The following is a 14,605-nucleotide window of genomic DNA, read 5'->3' as shown; positions in this document are numbered from 1 at the left end:
TCACCGATGACCAAGTGCCGAACGGACGGCACCTCCGCGTTCAACACACGTACAGCCCGGTGACGTCTCCCATGCCTTGATCCAGCAAGGAGAGAGGGAGAGGTCGAGGAAGACTCCATCCAGCAGCAGCACAACGGCATGGTGGTGATGGAGGAGCGTGGCAATCCTGCAGGGCTTCGCCAAGCACCGCGAGATATGAGGAGAAAGAGAGGAAGGGCTGCACCAACAGGCAGAGATCAGATCACGTGTTGTGGGCAGCCCCTAGGCCTCACTATATATAGGGGAGAGGGAGGAGGGTGTGCCCCCTCTAGGGTTCCCACCCCTAGGGGGGGCGGCAGCCCTAGATGGGTTTTGGTTGGCGGCCAAGAGGGGGAGGAGAGGGAGGCGCAGGGAGCATGGGCCTTAGGGCCCATCTGCCCTTAGGGTTTGCCCCCTCTCCCCTTCTAGGCGCATGGGCAATGGTGGGAGGTGCCCTAGCTCACCTAGGGGCTGGTGCCTTCTCACACTTGGCCCATGTATGCCTCTGGAGCCCATGGCCCCACCCTGATGGACCCCCGGACCCCTCCGGTGGTCCCGGTACATTACCGATAAACCCCGAAACCTTTCCGGTGACCAAAACAGGACTTCCCATATATAAATCTTTACCTCCGGACCATTATGGAACTCCTCGTGACGTCCGGGATCTCATCGGGGACTCCGAACAACATTTGGTAACCACATACAAACTTCCTTTATAACCCTAGCGTCATCGAATCTTAAGTGTGTAGACCCTACGGGTTCGGGAACCATGCAGACATGACCGAGACACCTCTCCGGCCAATAACCAACAGCGGGATCTGGATACCCATGTTGGCTCCCACATGTTCCACGATGATCTCATCGGATGAACCACGATGTCAAGGACTTATTCAATCCCGTATACAATTCCCTTTCTCTAGCGATATTGTACTTGCCCGAGATTCGATCGTCGGTATCCCTATACCTTGTTCAATCTCGTTACCGGCAAGTCTCTTTACTCGTTCCGTAACACATCATCCCGTGATCAACTCCTTGATCACATTGTGCACATTATGATGATGTCCTACCGAGTGGGCCCAGAGATACCTCTCCGCTTACACGGAGTGACAAATCCCAGTCTCGATTCGTGCCAACCCAACAGACACTTTCGGAGATACCTGTAGTGCACCTTTATAGTCACCCAGTTACATTGTGACGTTTGGTACACCCAAAGCATTCCTACGGTATCCGGGAGTTTCACAATCTCATGGTCTAAGGAAATGATACTTGACATTAGAAAAGCTTTAGCATACGAACTACACGATCTTTGTGCTAGGCTTAGGATTGGGTCTTGTCCATCACATCATTCTCCTAATGATGTGATCCCGTTATCAATGACATCCAATGTCCATGGTCAAGAAACCGTAACCATCTATTGATGAACGAGCTAGTCAACTAGAGGCTTACTAGGGACATGGTGTTGTCTATGTATCCACACATGTATCTGAGTTTCCTATCAATACAATTATAGCATGGATAATAAACGATTATCATGAACAAGGAAATATAATAATAACTAATTTATTATTGCCTCTAGGGCATATTTCCAACAGTCTCCCACTTGCACTAGAGTCAATAATCTAGTTCACATTGCCATGTGATTAACACTCACAGGTCACATCGCCATGTAACCAACATCCAAAGAGTTTACTAGAGTCAATAATCTAGTTCACATCACTATGTGATTAACACTCAATGAGTTCTGGGTTTGATCATGTTGCTTGTGAGAGAGGTTTTAGTCAACGGGTCTGAACCTTTCAGATCCGTGTGTGCTTTACAAATCTTTACGTCATCTCCTAGATGCAGCTACCACGCTCTATTTGGAGCCATTTCAAATAACTGTTCTACTTGGAGTTATTCTAAATTGTTGCTCCATTATACGTATCCGGTATCTCTACTCAGAGCTATCCGGATAGGTGTTAAGCTTGCATCGTCGTAACTCTTTACGTTGAACTCTTTATCACCTCCATAACCGAGAAAATTCCTTAGTCCAGTAGTTACTAAGGATAACTTTGACCGCTGTACTGTGATCCATTCCTGGATCACTCTTGTACCCCTTGACTGACTCATGGCAAGGCACACTTCAGGTGCGGTACACAGGATAGCATACTGTAGAGCCTATGTCTTAAGCATAGGGGACGACCTTCGTCCTTTCTCTCTATTCTGCCGTGGTCGAGCTTTAAGTCTTAACTTCATACCTTACAACTCAGACAAGAACTCCTTCTTTGACTGATCCATCTTGAACACCTTCAAGATCATGTCAAGGAATGTGCTCATTTGAAAGTACCATTAAGCGTTTTGATCTATCCTTATAAATCTCGATGCTCAATGTTCAAGTAGCTTAATCCAGGCTTTCGATTGAAAAACACTTTTCAAATAACCCTATATGCTTTCTAGAAATTCTACGTCATTTCTGATCATCAATATGTCAACAACATATACTTATGAGAAATTCTATAGTGCTCCCACTCACTTCCTTGGAAATACAAGTTTCTCATAAACTTTGTATACACCCAAAATCTTTGATCATCTCATCAAAGCATACATTCCAACTCCGAGATGCTTACTCCAGTCCTTAGAAGGGTTGCTGGAGCTTTGCATACTTATTAGCATCTTTCAGGATTGACAAAACCTTCCGGTTGTATCACATACAACCTTTCCTCAAGAAAATCGTCGAGGAAACTATGTTTTGACATCCTATCTGCAAGATTGCATAAATAATGCAGCAATCACTAATATAATTCCAACAGACTCTTAGCATCGCTACGAGTGAGAAAGTCTCATCATAGTCAACTCCTTGAACTTGTTGGAAAAATCTTAACGACAAGTCGAGCTTTCTTAATGGTGATACTTACCATCATTGTCTGTCTTCCTTTTAAAATCCATCTGTACTCAACAGCCTTACGACCATCGAGCCGTTCTGCCAAAGTCTACACTTTTGTTTTTCATACATGGATCCTCTCTCGGATTTTATGGCCTCGAGCCATTTATCGGAATCCGGGCCCACCATCGCTTCTCCATAGTTCATAGGTTCATTGTTGTCTAGCAACATGACTTCTAAGACAGGATTACGTACCACTCTGAAGTAGTACGCATCCTTGTCATCCCACGAGGTTTGGTAGTGACTTGATCTGAAGTTTCATGATCACTATCATAAGCTTCCACTTCAATTGGTGTAGGTGCCACAGGAACAACTTCCTATGCCCTGCCACACACTAGTTGAAGAGACGGTTCAATAACCTCATCAAGTCTCCATATCATCCTCCCACTCAATTCTTTCGAGAGAAACTTTTCCTCGAGAAAGGACCCAATTCTAGAAACAATCCCTTATTGCTTTCGGATCTGAGACAGGAGGTATACCCAACTGTTTTTGGGTGTCCTATGAAGATGCATTTATCCGCTTTGGGTTCGAGCTTATCAGCCTGAAACTTTTTCACATAAGCATCACAGCCCCAAACTTTTAAGAAATGACAGCTTAGGTTTCTCTAAACCATAGTTCATACGGTGTCATCTCATCGGAATTACGTGGTGCCCTATTTAAAGTGAATGTGGTTGTCTCTAATGCCTAACCCATAAACTATCATGGTAATTCGATAAGAGACATCATGGTATGCATCATATCCAATAGGGTGCCGTTATGATGTTCGGACACACCATCACACTATGGTGTTCCAGGCTGTATCAGCTGTGAAACAATTTCCACAATGTCTTAATTCTGTGCCAAACTCGTGATTCAGATATTCACCTCTATGATCATATCATACATCTTTTATCCTCTTGTCACGACGATCTTTAACTTCACCCTGAAATTACTTGAACCTTTCAATAATTCAGACTCGTGATTCATCAAGTAAATATACTCAACATCTACTCAAATCATCTGTGAAGTAGGAACATAACGATATCCACTACACGCCTCAGCACTCATTGGACTGCACACATCAAAATGTATTACTTCCAGCAAGTTGCTTTCTGGTCCCATTTTACTGAAACCGAGGCTTTCAGTCATCTTGCCCATGTGGTATGATTTGCATGTCTCAAGTGATTCAAAATCAAGTGAGTTCAAACGGTCCATGGAGTTTCTTCATGCATATACACTAATAGACATGGTTCGCATGTCTCAAACTTTTCAAAAACGAGTGAGCCCAAAGATCCATCAACATGGAGCTTCTTCATGCGTTTTATACCGATATGACTTAAGTGGCAGTGCCACAAGTAGGTGGTACTATCATTACTATCTTATATCTTTTGGCATGAACATGTGTATCACTACGATCGAGATTCAATTAACCATTCATTTTAGGCGTAAGACCATTGAAGGTATTATTCAAATAAACAGAGTAACAATTATTCTCTTAAATGAATAACCGTATTGCGATAGTCATGATCCAATCATGTCTATGCTCAACGCAAACACCAAATAACCATTATTTAGGTTTAACACCAATCTCGATGGTAGAGGGAGCGAGCGATGCTTGATCATATCAACATTGGAAACACTTCCAACACATATCGTCAGCTCACCTTTAGCTAGTGTTCATTTATTTCGTAGCTTTTATTTCGAGTTACTAACACTTAGCAACCGAACCGGTATCTAATACCCTGGTGCTACTAGGAGTACACATTAGCATAATGTATATCCAATATACTTCTATCGATAGCCTTCTCATCTACCAAGTATCTAGGGTAATTCTGCTCCAGTGGCTGTTCCCCTTATTACAGAAGAACTCAGTCTCGGGTTTGGGTTCAACCTTGGGTTTCTCCACTAGAGCAGCAGCTGATTTGCCGTTTCATGAAGTATCCCTTCTTGCCCTTGCCCTTCTTGAAACTAGTGGTTTCACTAACCATCAACAATTGATGCTCCTTCTTGATTTCTACTTTCGCGGTGTCAAACATCGCGAATATTTCAAGGATCATCATATCTATCCCTGATATGTTATAGTTCATCATGAAGCTCTAGCTGCTTGGTGGCAATGACTTTGGAAAAACATCACTATCTCATCTGTAAGATTAACTCCCACTCGATTCAAGCGATTGTTGTACTCAGACAATCTGTGCACAAGCTCAACGATTGAGCTTTTCTCCTTAGTTTGTAGGCTAAGAAACTCGTCGGAGGTCTTATACCTCTTGACGTGGGCACGAGCCTGAAATCCCAATTTCAGCCCTCGAAACATCTCATATGTTCCGCGACGTTTCGAAACCGTCTATGGTGCCTCAACTCTAAATCGTTTAACTGAACTATCACGTAGTCATCAAAACGTGTATGTTAGATGTTCGCAACACCCACAGACGACGTTCGAGGTTCAGCACACTGAGCGGTGCATTAAGGACATAAGCCTTCTACGAAGTAACGAGGACAATCCTCGGTTTACGGACCTAGTCCGCATAATTACTACTATCAACTTTCAACTAAATTTTCTCTAGGAACATATCTAAACAGTAGAACTGAAGCGCGAGCTACGACATAATTTGCGAAGACCTTTTGACTAAGTTCAGGATAATTAAGTTCATCTTGTGAACTCCCACTCAGATAGACATCCCTCTAGTCATCTAAGTGATTACATGATCCGAGTCAACTAGGCCGTGTCCGATCATCACGTGAGACGGACTAGTCATCATCGGTGAACATCTTCATGTTGATCGAATCTACCATACGACTCATGCTCGACTTTTCGGTCTCTTGTGTTCCGAGGCCATGTCTGTACATGCTAGGCTCGTCAAGTTAACCCTAAGTGTTTTGCATGTGTAAAACTTTCTTACACCCGTTGTATGTGAACGTAAGGATCTATCACACCCGATCATCACGTGGTGCTTCGAAACGACGAACTTTAGCAACGGTGCACAGTTAGGGGAGAACACATTCTTGAAATTGTAATGAGGGATCATCTTATTTACTACCGTCGTTCTAAGCAAATAAGATGTATAAACATGATAAACATCACATGCAATCAAATAATAGTGACATGATATGGCCAATATCATATAGCTCCTTTGATCTCCATCTTGGGGCTCCATGATCATCTTGTCACCGGCATGACACCATGATCTCCATCATCATGATCTCCATCATCGTGTCTTTTTGAAGTTGTCTCGTCATCTATTACTTCTACTACTATGGCTAACGCTTTAGCAATAAAGTAAAGTAATTACATGACGTTTAAGTTGACATGCAGGTCATAAATAAATAAAGACAACTCCTATGGCTCCTGCCGGTTGTCATACTCATCGACATGCAAGTCGTGATACCTATTACAAGAACATGATCAATCTCATACATCACATATATTATTCATCACATCCTTTTGGTCATATCACATCACATAGCATACCCTGCAAAAACAAGTTAGACGTCCTCTAATTGTTGTTTGCATGTTTTACGTGGCTGCTATGGGTTTCTAGCAAGAACGTTTCTTACCTACGCAAAAACCACAACGTGATATGCTAATTTCTATTTACCCTTCATAAGGACCCTTTTCATCGAATCCGACCCGACTAAAGCGGGAGAGACAGACACCCGCCAGCCACCTTATGCAACTAGTGCATGTTTATCGGTGGAACCGGTCTCACGTAAGCATACGTGTAAGGTTGGTCCGGGCCACTTCATCCCACAATACCGTCGAATCAAGATAAGACTAGTAACAACAAGCATATTGAACAAAATCAACGCCCACAACTTCTTTGTGTTCTACTCGTGGATAGAATCTACGCATAGACCTAGCTCATGATGCCACTGTTGGGTAACGTAGCATAAATTCAAAATTTTCCTATGTGTCACCAAGATCTATCTATGGAGTCATCTAGCAACGAGGGAGGAGTGGATCTACATACCCTTGTAGATCGCGCGCGGAAGCGTTCAAGAGAACGGGGTTGATGGAGTCGTACTCGTCGTGATCCAAATCACCGATGACCAAGTGCCGAACGGACGGCACCTCCGCGTTCAACACACGTACAGCCCGGTGACGTCTCCCATGCCTTGATCCAGCAAGGAGAGAGGGAGAGGTCGAGGAAGACTCCATCCAGCAGCAGCACAACGGCGTGGTGGTGATGGAGGAGCGTGGCAATCCTGCAGGGCTTCGCCAAGCACCGCGAGATATGAGTAGAAAGAGAGGGAGGGCTGCACCAACAGGCAGAGATCAGATCACGTGTTGTGGGCAGCCCCTAGGCCTCACTATATATAGGGGAGAGGGAGGAGGGTGCGCCCCCGCTAGGCTTCCCACCCCTAGGGGGGGGCGGCAGCCCTAGATGGGTTTTGGGTGGCGGCCAAGAGGGGGAGGAGAGGGAGGCGCAGGGAGCATGGGCCTTAGGGCCCATCTGCCCTTAGGGTTTGCCCCCTCTCCCCTTCTAGGCGCATGGGCCATGGTGGGAGGCGCCCTAGCTCACCTAGGGGCTGGTGCCTTCTCACACTTGGCCCATGTATGCCTCTGGGGCCCATGGCCCCACCCCGGTGGACCCCCGGACCCCTCCGGTGGTCCCGGTACATTACCGATAAACCCCGAAACCTTTCCGGTGACCCAAACAGGACTTCCCATATATAAATCTTTACCTACGGACCATTCCGGAACTCCTCGTGACGTCCGAGATCTCATCCGGGACTCCGAACAACATTCGGTAACCACATACAAACTTCCTTTATAACCCTAGCGTCATCGAACCTTAAGTGTGTAGACCCTACGGGTTCGGGAACCATGCAGACATGACCGAGACACCTCTCCGGCCAATAACCAACAGCGGGATCTGGATACCCATGTTGGCTCCCACATGTTCCACGATGATCTCATCGGATGAACCACGATGTCAAGGACTTAATCAATCCCGTATACAATTCCCTTTGTCTAGCGGTATTGTACTTGCCCGAGATTCGATCGTCGGTATCCCTATACCTTGTTCAATCTCGTTATCGGCAAGTCTCTTTACTCGTTCCGTAACACATCATCCCGTGATCAACTCCTTGATCACATTGTGCACATTATGATGATGTCCTACCGAATGGGCCCAGAGATACCTCTCCGCTTACACGGAGTGACAAATCCCAGTCTCGATTCGTGCCAACCCAACAGACACTTTCGGAGATACCTGTAGTGCACCTTTATAGTCACCCAGTTACGTTGTGACGTTTGGTACACCCAAAGCATTCCTACGGTATCCGGGAGTTGCACAATCTCATGGTCTAAGGATATGATACTTGACATTAGAAAAGCTTTAGCATACGAACTACACGATCTTTGTGCTAGGCTTAGGATTGGGTCTTGTCCATCACATCATTCTCCTAATGATGTGATCCCGTTATCAATGACATTCAATGTCCATGGTCAGGAAACCGTAACCATCTATTGATGAACGAGCTAGTCAACTAGAGGCTTACTAGGGACATGGTGTTGTCTATGTATCCACACATGTATCTGAGTTTCCTATCAATACAATTATAGCATGGATAATAAACGATTATCATAAACAAGGAAATATAATAATAACTAATTTATTATTGCCTCTAGGGCATATTTCCAACATAAGGAAGAGGCGTTTGGGTTGGCAGAATCCTGATTTGGCCCTAGTCTGGATTTTATGAGAATTATGGGGTGGTTTAATGGGATGGGTGTGAGCTGGGAAACGTGGATGCACGGGAGTGGATGGCGCGGAAGTGGAGGTGGATGGCCTGGGGACCGTGGCAAGGTGGATGCTTCTGAAATTGAATTTTGCTCCTATTTTTTCGGTTCGGCAAAACTTCTAGAAACATGTTCCCAGATTGAATATAGGGCAAAATAATAATCTTAGAAAATGCACTCTGCTTACTCATGTAGCTGAAGTGTATTGCCGTGGAAAATGGCGATTATTGTTACTTACTGGAACGATGTATATGTATTTCTCGACAGCTTCACTGCTTGAGCAGTTCATCAAATACCAACTCATTCCTGGCATGCTGTTATAGTCCAGCTGTTGTCTTCTGTCTTTCAGCAAATAATAACATTACGGACACAAGTGACACAACAGCATGCATTATATGACTGGCACGGTACAGTGACACAACCTCTCAATTAGGTTTGCTATCATTAATCACAAATGGCACTTCATGGACTATGGAGTTTCTTTTTCCGCTACGAGCTAAATGGTATCTTAAAATAATTAGAATGGCCATGCGACCCATTATTTTGATAGGTTGCACCGTTGAAAGTTAGAACTGGAACTACATCTCCTTGGTGTACCCAAGGTCGTCTAGGTTTGCAACCCTGGTTTTCTTCATCAGCGGAGGTCCACATCTCAATATCTAAAATAGCAAGCCACATTACTGTCTGCGTTGCTAGACTAAAATGATTCATCAACAAGTTCACTGACGACTCGAGATTTACCTGAATGTCCGCAGTAGGCGCTGGGCAGTGAGCTTGGAACAAGTCCAGTGACGACTTGAGATTTACTCATTGAAGTTCTCAGCATTTGAGTGCCATGGAATTGTAGTCCCCAGTTTTGCACTGAGAAGACTGATACTACAGATTATGAATTTGTGACACACTGATGTACACACAAAACCAGTGCATACTGTTGGCGCCGCATCCTTGCAGCGCCGCTCTTCTTCTCCCTCATCTCACACAACTCTCTCTTCTCTCTTAGTTTCTCTCAAGAACACTGATGAACACAAGGACACATACACACACCAGGGGAACACACACACACATCTACCAAGAAGGAGCACAAAGCTTTGCCCACGGGCTCTTCTCCTTGGTGAACATATTCGCTACATTTTGTTACTGCCTTCACTGCCTTTTCTCATTCATTTGTCAATTTAAATAGGCAGTACACAAGACTCACACACGCACTGCCAGGGCAACAACCTGCCCGACTCCTATGCCACTCACGCATACTCCACTAACCACTAACACATGACCCTCACTCCCACTCCTAGAATCACTCCAGGCACAAGACTAGGCCAACATGCAAACACACGCCCCAAGCTAGCTAACAACCTCACGTCCAGCTAACTAACTCATTAAGCTGACCCACTACTAGCTTGCATGCGCACACATGATCTCATCTTTATGTGAGTACACGGCCGCAGCCTATTAGATGAACACGACTACATGCATGACTCAAAATCTAAATCTAGCACTAATAACAAGATTAGTTCTAACACATACTGTCTTCTACAATTGTTAGGCGATTCCAGCTATACAATCTCTAAGCAGCATATAACACACCCTTTCATAGTTCTGAAAACTTTATCATGACAAGGAATACATAACAAGGCATGACTTCAAGTTGCACCTATTTTTCATCACCAGGCAGCTTAATTACGCATGAATCAGTCCACAGACATAGCATCTCTCTGCCATCCTAACCAAGACTCCGAGAGATGTCTGACCACACAGACTAATCCATCAACAAAGTGAAACTATGTTACCAACATTTTGTAATCAAAGATAGGCAATTCAGAGGTCAGTGTTTGTTCTCCACCAATTTCAGTAAGTACTGGAATATCTAAATGAGGTGTGCTCACTGCTCAACCCTAACTGGATGTATATAAGAAGGTGCTGCAAGCCTGCAACAAGCAGTTTGTACGCCGCCGGCAGAACTAACATCATGGATGGAGGGATGGAAGGAAGACATGAGGGCAGGGAAAGAGATACCTTGCTGCGTTGGCACACCACTACGGCCAAGCGCAGCCGGGGCCTCCACCTAGGGTCGGTATCATCAGGACCTCGCGCCGGCGTCGGCAGGGCCGTGAGGGAGTGGCCACAGCGACCAAGCAAAGATGGGGCTTCGCCTCCATAACCACGCACCGGCGGCATCACCTTCAGGTGCTCGCGCCGGCATCGTCGCCAGGTCCTCGCTCCCGCGCCGCCGTCTCCAGGTCCTCGCGCGAGATGGGTTAGGCGAGATGCTAGCGAATTGACAGAGATGCTAAAAAGCAGTCACCCATGACCATAATACCCTTGTTGATTAAACTTAATTTTTTACTTAATAGATTTAAATCAACTGTGAGGAATAATCAAAGGGAGAGTTACATGAAATTACATTTCATAACTCTCCAATCACCGTAAAAGAGCTCATGTACAATATATTAAAAAATTGTAAGTTCTACCTAAAAAGTAGGATATACACTACCCAAATTTAGTATATACAACATACTATACATACATGCTCTCGGTTTTGACAGATACTACATACAAAACTTACATGATGGTAACTACACGCTCAAAGAACGCAGCATAAAATTGGCTGCTTCCCGTTGCTGTAAAATTTAGAGAAAATATGTATGAAGGGACAGACGAAACAATGACGGACAATGACATTTGAGGTTCATTCCCTCCGAATACAGGTCCAGTAGAGAGCCACACATATAGCATCTCTCGGCCCTTCCACATAAATTTCAGCAACAACTCAGTCCAGCGCCAAATAATTCAGTATAGCCTTGCATGTGTCCTGTGGTTTTCATGCAAATGTTTGACTGAGTCGCCACTGCATTTTGTAAGATATTCGACGACACGTTATTATGACATAATACAAGCAGCAAAGCATCATCAAACAATATATCCCTTGTAGTGCAAGCTAAAAACTAATACAGATTTGGGTCAAAAAAAAACTAATACAGATACTTGAAGGTCGAAGCAGCTCGCTCAAATATGAACAATATTACAAGGTCCCACCAACGCAGTACTGCTCTATTATTAACATGTCTTCTACTTATAGACAAAGATAAATATTTCCCTCACTTTTTTTCCTGAGCGAGGTGAAAGATTTATGTCCCTCCAAAGGATAACAAAGCAATATGTTGGACACCCGCAAAAAAAAAGCAATATGTTGGAGCCATGCAAATTCAGTGAAGCTGCTGAAATAATGGCAGTATATAACATGATGGTAACAGTCTTTGCTGACAAAGATATGGTCGACATTCTCCTTGGAAAACTCTGCATGATCTTGATGGTCATCACCAATTTGCATGCCGTGTTGCTGCTGGCCGAATTATTGTGACACATCTGAAATAGCCACAACATTTTTGGGAAATGAAAAAAATAGCGATGTTGACATCTGAAGCAAGCATGACCACCGTATACGGTACCATACCTTTTTGTATACGGTCGTCCCACTTAAACTTGTACTCTGACCTTTTCAAACTAGAACTAAGAACCACTAGAACTAAGGCAGTCGTAGAAGGTGATGTTTTTTTAGAGTTATAGTAGTTGATATTGATATTTCTAATTAAAATATGATCATCTATGATATGAAGCTACTTTTACAGTACGTTTCCTTGTAGACAATCAATGGCCGGGTGGAAATAATTACAGAGTACGTAGAAAATAGTTTACTAGCAAGTACATGTGGCAATTCACAAGTCGTCAGTCTTGCAGATTTTTCACTTGACATCGACTCTGCGTTTTTATTTGGGTATCAGCAAGCAGCAAGCAGTGGCCATAGGCGAGTCATGTTGGCGTTAGCAACGACCATCACATCTACATTTACTGTTTTGATGGACACTATAGACGACTCGTACCTGGGGTCGCCTTTATACAGTCTACAAATTGTGCCAAGCCAAACGCCGAACCCCTGGAAATTTATCCATGATTTTGATGGTCAACGTCAATCTGTTTGCCGTGTTTCCGCTGGTCGAATTAACAGTGATGCATCTGGAAATGTCCACATTATTTTTTACAAAATGAAAATATAATGATGTAGACGTTGCTGGAATATTGGCACAGCTAGCAGTTGCAGCACGCACACGGCAAGCAAATATGTGCGACCGTCCTGTGAAGAAAGAAAAAGAAAAGAAAAGAAAAGAAAAAAAGGAAAAAGGAAAAATGTGTTTTCATGTGCCTATGAGCAAGTAGCAAGCAGCGGCCATAGGCAAGTGGTCCTGGAATTCCTTACTACATTTACTGTTTAAATTGACACTATAGTTGGCTCGTAGCTGGGGTCGCCTTTATATATAGCCTAAAAATATTCCGCCAAGCAAAACACCGAACCCCAACACCAACACCAGATAGACGATGGGCACCATACTCATCGCCATGTCTTTTCTGCTGGTGTTCTCAGCGGCTGCGCCGCAAGCATCAGCCGCAGCCGCCGGAGGGATATTGCAGATTCCTTCTAGTGACTCCTTGGCTCACTGCATCCCAAGGTGCGGGGACGTCGATATCTTCTATCCCTTCGGTATAGGGCCCGGCTGCTTCCGTCAAGGTTTCGATCTCACCTGCAACCACTCCACCAAGCATCCCAAGCTCTTTTTAGGCAGCAGCACTGTCCCGGTTACTGACATGTACTACGACTATGCTTCTACCCCTATAAACATCAAGCTTGCAACAAGGCCAGGTACAGATACCTACAACATGTCATGGGAGGCCCCTTCTAAAGGTATTACTATCAGCAGTGATAATACTTTGTACGTAGTTGGTTGTGATTTTGACTTCACCTTGTTCGAGTATGGTACGGGAGACTTGGTTGGTTCTTGTATGAGTAGATGCGCCGGCGAGAAGGCAGCAACTGGAGGATTTTGTAATGGGATAGGTTGCTGCCTCATCCCGTTACCAAGGGACCTGCAAGGCTTTCAGGCAGAACTTGTCAGCACTAATATAACTGCAACCCAATCAGATTGGTTGCACCCTGGTATCATGGCTGTCGTGTCACGGGCTGATTATTACATGTATAATACAACCAATATTTTCTCAAGTTGGACAGATGCAAGCAATATAGATGATGCGATGCTTAGTGTTACCATCATGGACCAACCAAGCTGTCAAAGTCCACAAATGAACAATGCAAGCTATGCCTGTAGCAACGATAGCAGTTGCCAAAATTCCTCATCTGGTCATGGTTACGGGTGTTACTGCTCTCCTTATGAACAAGGCAACCCTTACATTTTAGATGGATGCCTGGAAGGTACTTCCATCCCTACTTTTTCTCCAAAATGATTTAAAATTCCCTTCTATTTAGCCTTCATCCTCTTGGTCTTACTATTTGTGTCTATCTACTGTGAAGCGGATTATAACCCCAAGCCCAAAGAACACTGTCCCCCATCATGTGGACGCATTACTGTTCCCTTCCCCTTTGGGCTAGTTGCTTGTGCCATGCTTGATTAGCTATGAGTTATAATGGTTTACCTTGCGTGCCAACATGCTATTAGAATGATTATGATGTGGTATGATGGGATGGTATCCTCCTTTAAATGAATTGAGTGACTCGACTTGGCACATGTTCACGCATGTAGTTGAATCAAATCAACATAGCCTTCATGATATTTATGTTCATGGTGGATTATATCCTACTCATGCTTGTATTCGGTGTGAATTAATTTTAATGCATGTTTATTACTATTGTCGCTCTCTCAGTTGGTCGCTTCCCAGTCTTTTGCTAGCCTTCACCTGTACTAAGCGGGAATACTGCTTGTGCATCCAACTCCTTAAATCCAAAGTTGTTCCATATGAGTCCACTATACCTTCCTATATGCGGTATTTACCTACCGTTCCAAGTAAATTTGTATGTGCCAAACTCCAAACCTTCAAATGAAATTCTGTTTTGTATGCTCGAGCAGCTCATGTTACAACTAGGGCTGCCTATATCTTCC

The 14,605-nt window shown here is 44.2% G+C and overlaps 1 protein-coding gene across 1 annotated transcript; it reads left to right on the top strand.

The window, feature by feature from the left end:
* The first annotated feature begins 13,005 nt into the window (after nucleotides 1–13,005).
* On the top strand, nucleotides 13,006–14,195 carry LOC119319662 (wall-associated receptor kinase 2-like). Its single transcript, XM_037594107.1, has 2 exons — nucleotides 13,006–13,920; nucleotides 14,020–14,195. Exons 1-2 carry the CDS (start codon nucleotides 13,032–13,034, stop codon nucleotides 14,118–14,120), a joined length of 990 nt encoding a protein of 329 aa, XP_037450004.1. The 5' UTR covers nucleotides 13,006–13,031; the 3' UTR covers nucleotides 14,121–14,195.
* The last annotated feature ends 410 nt before the right edge of the window (nucleotides 14,196–14,605 follow it).

Source organism: Triticum dicoccoides, chromosome 6A, assembly GCF_002162155.2.
Source record: "Triticum dicoccoides isolate Atlit2015 ecotype Zavitan chromosome 6A, WEW_v2.0, whole genome shotgun sequence".
Classification (NCBI taxonomy): domain Eukaryota; kingdom Viridiplantae; phylum Streptophyta; class Magnoliopsida; order Poales; family Poaceae; genus Triticum; species Triticum dicoccoides.
The sequence above is the reverse complement of the archived record's forward strand: the minus strand, read 5'-3'. Positions and strand labels throughout refer to the sequence as shown.